The sequence below is a fragment of the Limulus polyphemus genome, unplaced genomic scaffold (genome assembly GCF_000517525.1).
Source record: "Limulus polyphemus unplaced genomic scaffold, Limulus_polyphemus-2.1.2 Scaffold3942, whole genome shotgun sequence".
NCBI classification, from domain to species: domain Eukaryota; kingdom Metazoa; phylum Arthropoda; class Merostomata; order Xiphosura; family Limulidae; genus Limulus; species Limulus polyphemus.
In genome coordinates, this window is record NW_013669552.1 from 2,056 (window position 1) to 10,727 (window position 8,672).

General features: G+C 37.0%; 1 protein-coding gene across 1 annotated transcript in view; it reads right to left on the reverse strand.

Moving 5' to 3' along the window:
• LOC111088524 (kunitz-type protease inhibitor 1-like) overlaps positions 1–8,672 on the reverse strand; it is a gene marked incomplete at its 3' end in the record, with an annotated part of 15,270 nt that overhangs the window by 1,990 nt on the left and 4,608 nt on the right. The window contains exons 2-3 of the mRNA XM_022398941.1: positions 4,204–4,311; positions 943–1,134 (exon numbers count right to left, since the gene is read on the reverse strand). Of these exons, the coding sequence (XP_022254649.1) occupies positions 943–1,134; positions 4,204–4,311 (300 nt within the window). The remainder of the gene's footprint in view (positions 1–942; positions 1,135–4,203; positions 4,312–8,672) is intronic.

Here is an 8,672-nt window from a genome sequence, read left to right on the forward strand (position 1 = left end):
AAAGTTTCGTCGGAACGAAGTTACGGGAAGTTAATTAACAAACGGAGAGGTAACAGTATGATGGAAACGTTTTGAACAGTTTGACAATACAGAGATGAAAAGTATGGTTTTAATGAATTCAAGGTTGTTGGACGTATTCGATTTATTGATTACATAAATTTGTTAGATTTCCTTTCAATTTTAACTCTTTAATGTATACCTAATATTTTCTTTGATTGGCCGTACCCTCTGCTGTGAACTGCAGTTTTGCCTATTGAAGGCTCATCAGCACAGCTTGGGCTGGCAAATCAACGAAATACAGTTAGGCCTCTTATAACTCCATTAATTAGCTCTGAGTTTCTATTATATTAGTTATATTTCAATGAATGGGATTAAAACGTAAGCAATAAAACTACCAAACAATTGAACGCATTGAGTTTCTATTGTATTAGTTCTGTTTCAATGAATGAGATTAAAACGTAAACAATAAAACCATCAAACAATTGAACGCATTGAGTTTCTATTGTATTAGTTCTGTTTCAATGAATGATATTAAAACGTAAACAATAAAAATACAAACAATTGAACGCATTGAGTTTCTATTGTATTAGTTCTGTTTCAATAGATGAGAATGAAACTACCAAACAATTGAACGCTTTGAGTTTCTATTGTATTTGTTCTGTTTCAATGGATGAGAATGAAACTACCAAACAATTGATCGCTTTGAGTTTCTATTGTATTTGTTCTGTTTCAATGGATGAGAATGAAACTACCAAACAATTGAACGCTTTGAGTTTCTATTGTATTAGTTCTGTTTCAATGGATGAAAATGAAATGTAAACAATAAAACTACCAAACAATTGAACGCTTTGAGTTTCTGTTGTATTCATTCTGATTTAATATATTAATTAATATAACATCAAATAATATAACAATCAACCATTTTATCTATGTTCTACATACCGTAAGTAAATTCTTCTGAAACTAAACCGGTGCCGTTTCTTCCAACCGCTTGTAATCTTAACAAATACTTGCTATCAGGAGAGACGAGTTCCGGTGCCGGGATGCTAGTGAATGTGTCATTCCCAGAAATAATGTGCACTTTCCAGTCGCTAGAGGACTCTGACGTACTGACCAAGTAGTAGATTTTGTATCCTTTAACCATATATATATATATTGTTAATAATAATTATCAACTATAGCATCAAAATCAGATATAATATTGTTGTAACTGAGTAAACTTGTTCCTATTTTAGTGTTACAACGTAAAATAATTAAAAAAATGATTTAAAACGTTAAGACTACTAAGAAAGAGAACTTATTCAACACACACACACACCACGTGGCTGCTTTTCTAAAATTAAAGCATTTATTAATTACAACACAAACTAAATACCCCCTGGTATCGTGAATTAGCAATAATAAAACTCTTCTGTACACTTTCTTTCAGCTGTATTTTCCACAGTTCGGGGGTGTTTATGACCCTTCGGGAGTATAGTCTCCGTCTCCTACCACAGAACCTCAACTACTAGTAAATAACATAAATACACGTGACGTTAAACTACGCATGTCGTCATACCAACCATTTTTAGTGATTGTATATACTAAGATAATTCATTGAACTAGGAGAAAATAAGTGTATCTGAATGAAAACGTTTACAATGAAAGCGTGTATACTATTCATGTCGTTTTTAATTTTGGATTTTTATGACATTCATATGTCTTGTCGCTCCTTCATCATAATTATATATTTTTCCACATACACACACACACATATATGCATATATTATTTGTATAACGTCAAAAGGCTTATAGGTGATCACTCATTTCTGCACAGCTCTGAAGCCCCCACCCCCAGTGGCTCAGCGGTATGTCTGCGGACTTATAGCGCTAAGAATCGGGTTTCGATACCCGTGGTGGGCACAGCACGAAGAGTCCATCATATAACTTTGTGTTTAACTACAAACAAATATTGGCCTGGTGGTGAAGGTGCTCAACTCGCAATCTGCGGGTCGCTAGTTCGAATCCCTTTCACCAAACATGCTCGCCCTTTCAGCCGTGGGGATGTTATAATATGACGGCCAATCCCACTATTCGTTGTTGAAAGACTACCTCAAGGATTGGCGGTGAGGGTGGGGGTTGGACTAGCTGCCTACTCTCTAGTCTATCATTGCTAAATTAGGGACGGCTAGCGCAGATAGCCCTCGTGTAGCTTTGAAACAAATTCACAACAAACAAACAGTCCTAACGATATAATTACGTAAAAATACAATATTTTTGTTATGGATGTACGCGCCAACAAATACATGACCGTGCAAGCAAAGCTGGAACAAAACAATGTCAAATTGTACCATTTATACAAAAGTGTGAATAGTAATAAAAATTAAAATATCTGTGGCCATGTCACCCTAAAAATGCAGATTCAATAAGGGGTTAGGATCTAGGGGGCTAGAACCCACAACTTCTCAGATTCCGGTTGTGGACATGATAATTATTTCTCATAACATCGACCAATCTCGAATTCAGTCAAAAATGATGTCACTCAATCTCCGCCATTTTTGTTATCATTCTAATAGCACACGATGTTGAATTGTTAGTGCTGTACTAATATACTAAACTACACCCTATAAGAACGCAGGCTAAACGGATAGATCAGGGACCTCTAGGGGTCAGGAGCAGTCGTCCTTAATTTTAAGGAAAACATAACGATTACGTTAATTTTAATAAAATAACAATGTCTCTTCTTATCTTCATTTTTATATTATATTATTTGAAGTACAAAATTACGGAATACGAACGTTAGAATTTATTCTAGAAGAAGAGGTATCTTCACATATCGGACCCATACAGTTGTAGGGGTACAGTGTTTTAGAGACGATTAAGTCACCTACCACATAACTGAAGCCCCCTCAGTGGCACAGCGGACTTACAACGCTAGAAACCGGGTTTCCATACCTGTAGTGGACAGAGCACATATTGTGTAGCTTTGTGCTTGACTTAAAAACAAACATAACTGACATTAAGGGTGTATATTCCAATTTTCTAGAAGTAGTATTTACTAATATACTCGTCTAAGGCGTCATTATGCTACTTAGATACGTTAGGGACTGAAATGGCAACCTTCAAGAAATGAGTTCCATCATTCTCCTGGTGTTCTATTTTTTAGTAAACTGTCATTATCTTACTACAACTGCCTGTAAACGATGAATGATATAGTTTAAATGTGGGATATCCCGGGCTGGACGTCAGTAGTATATCTACTTCTATTTATTTTTATTTTTTAGTCTTACACGCGGTTTTTATTTTATTTTATTCGTGGCAGGTGTTTAGTTTTAAAAGGATTGAAACTTTCCTCCACTAGGGTGTTCAAGAATATGTTCGCCCCGCTCGTGAATATTACGTTTAACTAAAGTGGGCTTTTAAAAACTGTATTGACAAGAGGGTCTCTGATTAATAGCTCGTGAACTGAAGGTATTAATTTTGGAAAGGATTTAATATATCAGTCTTGATTAAATTTTACTGGTAGAACTGGAAAAGACAGAGATGGCGAAGTGAAGGCAAAGATGGCGAAATGACGTCCAAGATTGCAACAATTTTCGACATAGATTAACGGCCCATAATAATTTTCTACACGTGTGTGAGATTTAAGACTAGATGTTAAACCTAAAAGGAAACGTACCCCTTTCTTTAGAGTGGTTGCATACTCTGCAAGATCTCAACAAGGTAAAAATCGAAGCTGATCTAGGAAACGGATGCTTTTCAGAATTCCTAATAGAAAAGTCTATGGAGAAAACAACGGAAGTAAAAAAAAAAAGATTCTGACGAGAAAGAGATATCGGTCAAAGGAGTGGGATAAGCTCAAAAGGCATTCACGAAATAAACATATATTACACTTGATTGTAAATCACTGATGTCAAGAGTAAAGATGGTATGGGTATGGAGCCCCCTGGTAGAGATACCAGTCTCCTCTTCTCGAGGGATCTGTAAGCATAAACAACTATATAATAAAGGCACACTCCCTGAACCAGTGGAAGCAATAGCTTGCCATAAAATAAACGTCATGAATGCAATTTGTGTGTGTGTGAATGCTGCTTCTGCAGACTTGGGTGGTCCATTTCTCTGACTTGGAGTTTCAATTATGTAGACTTCTCGTCTTTATTTCTATAAGTTTCAAGTCATAGTACAACACGAAAATGTGTCTTCTACGAGTACTGAGTTACATACCGACTATTTCATGTTTGTAATTAACAGGCGGATCCCAACGGAGGTCTAGAGTATAGGGTAAAACTCTGGACTCGGTGACAACCAGGTTTCCTGGCGCAGGCACTGGAACTGGGAAAAAACAAAACAAAATAAAAACTAAACATGTGGAAAAAAGCTCTTTATTGATCTGAATACTTTAGAGTAAACTAGTTCATTAGCTTTCATAGTTTTAAAAGGAACCCATGACTTACCAATAACTCTAAAATACAACTTCAAATTGATCAAAAAACTGTTTTATTGTGATAACATTTTATCCTTACAAATGATCGCATCAAACTAAAACTGTTTTAATCTACCATTTGAAGCTGTATTTTAGAAGCAGTGTATCAACCAATACTTTCCAGATGAGCCAGCGGTAAGTTTAGGGACTTACGATGCTAAAATCCAGGTTTGATTTCCTGCGGTGGACAGAACACAGATAACCCATTGTGCATCTTTGCACTAAAGAAACAAAAAAGCACTAGGTTGTCTAGTGATAGTAAGTACTTAGAACGTTTCTTTGGTTCTATACTCCCATATGTACTTGTGAGAATGACAAATAACTAAACACTACAATTAAAATAAATTTTCTTATACTTAAGCAGCTTTTTTAACACGAAGAATCACTGCACGCTATGAGATTATATATACAAACTGACGAAAAAAACTAACAGAACGTTATCTCTTATATAAACAATCGGAGGTGTGAACTCCATGTGATCGTGTTTATGAGTGTATATATATACAGCCATATATATATATATATATATACATAAACCAAATTTACTGACATATGCCTCTTTTATTCAACTCCTACCCCACTGTCTCAGCGATAAGTCTGAGGCTTATAATGTTAAATACCAACTTTCGATACCCGCGATGGACAGAACATAAACAGTCCATTGTTTAGATTTTTGTTAAACAATACCCCCCCCCCCAGTGGTACAGCGGCATGTCCGCGGAGTTACAACGCTAGAATCCGGGTTTCGATACCCGTGGTGGACAGAGCATAAACAGTCCACTGTTTAGATTTTTGTTAGACAGTACCCCCCCCCTCCGTGGTTCGCGGAGTTACAACGCTAGAATCCTGGTTTCGATACTCGTGGTGGGCAGAGCACAGATAGTGGGACAGCGGTAAGTGTATGGAATTACAACGCTAAAATCCGGGGTTGGATTCTCCCACCCCCGCAGTGGCACAGCAGATAGGCCCCTTGTGGCTTTGCTCTAAAACAAACAAACAAATTTCTGGTTTCGTTAATGTTTATAGAAATATCATAAAAGTTGGAATCAATCGTTCCCCTCCATTAAAGCATGGTTAAAAGTCTTATACGTGACTGCTTCTCCTGCTGTTTATACATTTCTTTCAATTTTAGCCTCGACACCGGACATCATTCACTCACTCTTTTCGAGAAAACGCCATTTTTCTCACTTCTCTACCTACACTTTTATTTTCTTTTATTTGTCTTGAAACCGGGAAAATTTTTTTACTGAAACTTGATGGAAAATGTATTAGATAAATCGTTTTAATGTTAAATGAGAGTGAAAAGCCCTCAACTCCCCCCTCCTCCCCCAGTGGCTTAACGGTTTGTGGACTTGAGACGCTAAAATCCGTTATTAGCAGGGCAGAGATGGGTCATTTTGTAGACTTGTGTTTAATAAAATTCAAACCAATGAAAGACAATTTTCGAATAATTTATGGGAAAATATTTAATTTTTATCGTTTTCGTTGTTTGGGGGGAGGGGGAGAGAAGAGAATGTGGGGGTGGGATGAGGGGGTAAACAGTTCTTACAGCGAGTACTGTTAATTGATTTATTTTCTCTTTTTTGACATTTTTTCCAAAACAGTATCCAAAAGTACTTGAGAATCTTCCAGCTGTTTAGACACCTGCTTTAAAATCAATATTGTGTGTATAAACTGCCAAAGTTGGTTTTATACACTACTCCAGTAGGAGTAGTGTATAAAACCAACTTTGGCAGTTTAAATATAAACTGCCAAAGTTGGTTTTATACACTACTCCAGTATAAACTGCCAAAGTTGGTTTTATACAGTACTCCAGAATAAACTGCCAAAGTTGGTTTTATACACTACTCCAGTATAAACTGCCAAAGTTGGTTTTATACACTACTCCAGTATAAACTGCCAAAGTTGGTTTTATACACTACTCCATTCGCCAGCTGTTTGTAAAACCTCCGAAGTAAAACAACGGATAAATATGTCAAGGTTGGCTCTTATGGATTCTTCAGATTTCATGTTTTACTCACAGTTTACATTCGGCGATGGCAAGTGAATCATGTAAGAGGCCTAGATGGTAAACATCGTGTGAGAGGTCTGGATGGTAGAATGTACCCATTATAAATAAACGCATACCACGTACTTGAAACGGATACATCGAATAAAACACTTTCCATTTAGGAAAATGTTGATTTTAATAAAACTAATATCTTAACGGTTTTTAGCACCTTGTTCATTTTCAAATGTTTCTGTTCTTGCAGTTACGTCCCCCAGTAAGACAGCGACAAGTTTACGGAGTTATAAATCCGGAGTTTGATTTCCTGTGACGGACGCGGCAGATAGACCATTGTGGCTTTGCTCTAAAAAAAAATCAAGCAACCAAACCTTCGATTACGTAAGTTTGTTAGATTTTACGAGTTTTCAGCCTCTGTATTCTTTTAGTTATAGTTCTGATTAGATAGGCAAAACAGTTGTTAGTTTTTGCTTCAGACCAGGCATGGTTTAATAGTTAGTATGCCCAAACTGTAAATCCGGGGATTTCTGGTTCTTGTTTTGTTGTTGCAAAAATACTCTCCATACTTTGGAGCTTTGGATAGACTACAAAGTTAACAGTTAAAGTCCACTATTTGGTCAGAAAAAAGTAGCCCAAGAGTTGGTAGTAGGTACTGCTAAGTAGCTGTCTTCTCTTTGGTCTATAGGATCAAAATTACGGGTTGCAGACAACCTTTTATGTAGCTTTGCGCAGATTTCCTGAAACAAATTAACAGTTTAGGAAACTGGATAAATAGGAAATGTCAAAGTTTCATATGTAAAAAAAAAGAAGATAAACCAGCCATTGATTGATGAAAAAAACAGAAACGAAAAGCAAGTCAACTCTGTAAAATGTTCTTCTATTACCTTCTCCATAACAACTCAAAATTAGTGTAATTTCTCCGAAATGGACCAAATTGGAAGTAGCTCTTCCATAAGACTCAACTGTGAAGAACTTCACTATGAACCACCTTGGTAGTAACTCCTCCATAAGACTCAACTGTGTAGAACTTCACTATGAACCACCTTGGAGGTAACTGCTCCATAAGACTTAACTGTATAGAACTTCACCATGAACCACCTTGGAAGTAACTCCTCCAAAAGACTTAAATGTGTAGAACTTCATTATGAACCACCTTGGAAGTAACTGCTCCATAAGACTCAACTGTGTAGAACTTCACTTTGAACCACCTTGGAAGTAACCGCTCCATAAAACTTAACTGTGTAGAACTTCACTATGAACCACCTTGGAAGTAACTGCTCCATAAGACTCAATTGTGTAGGACTTCACTATGAACCACCTTGGAAGTAACTCCTCCATAATGGATCAGCTGGGGAAAAAACTGCTCCACAATGGACCCATTGGGAAGTCACATCTCTGTAAGACTCAACTTGGAAGATATTTTGCCACAATTCACAAACAGTAAAATAACTTTTCCACAAAAATCATCTTAGAAGCAGCTTCTCTACAATGGACCAACTAGGAAGGGACTTTTTCACAAGACTGGACTGGAAAGTAATTTCACAACAATAAACCAATTAATAAGCAATATGTTTACAAAACTCAACTGGGGAGTAATTTCTCCACAATGGACCAAATGAGAAAGAATAAAACACCTCGAATGTACCTTTACCCCAAATGGACCAGCTGGGAAGTCATTTCACCACAATGGAAGTAATAGGTAATAACTTATCCAAGACTCAATTGGGAAGTAGATTCTCCACACGACTCAACTAGAGAGTAATTTACCCAAAGTGGACCAAATGGTAAGTAGCATCTCTGCAAGACTCAACTGGGAAGTAGATTCTCCTCACGACTCAACTAGAGAGTAATTTACCCAAAGTGGACCAAATGGTAAGTAGCATCTTTGCAAGACTCAACTGGGAAGTAGATTCTCCTCACGACTCAACTAGAGAGTAATTTACCCAAAGTGGACCAAATGGTAAGTAGCATCTCTGCAAGACTCAACTGGGAAGTAGATTCTCCTCACGACTCAACTAGAGAGTAATTTACCCAAAGTGGACCAAATGGTAAGTAGCATCTCTGCAAGACTCAACTGGGAAGTAGATTCTCCTCACGACTCAACTAGAGAGTAATTTACCCAAAGTGGACCAAATGGTAAGTAGCATCTCTGCAAGACTCAACTGGGAAGTAGATTCTCCTCACGACTCAACTAGAGAGTAATTT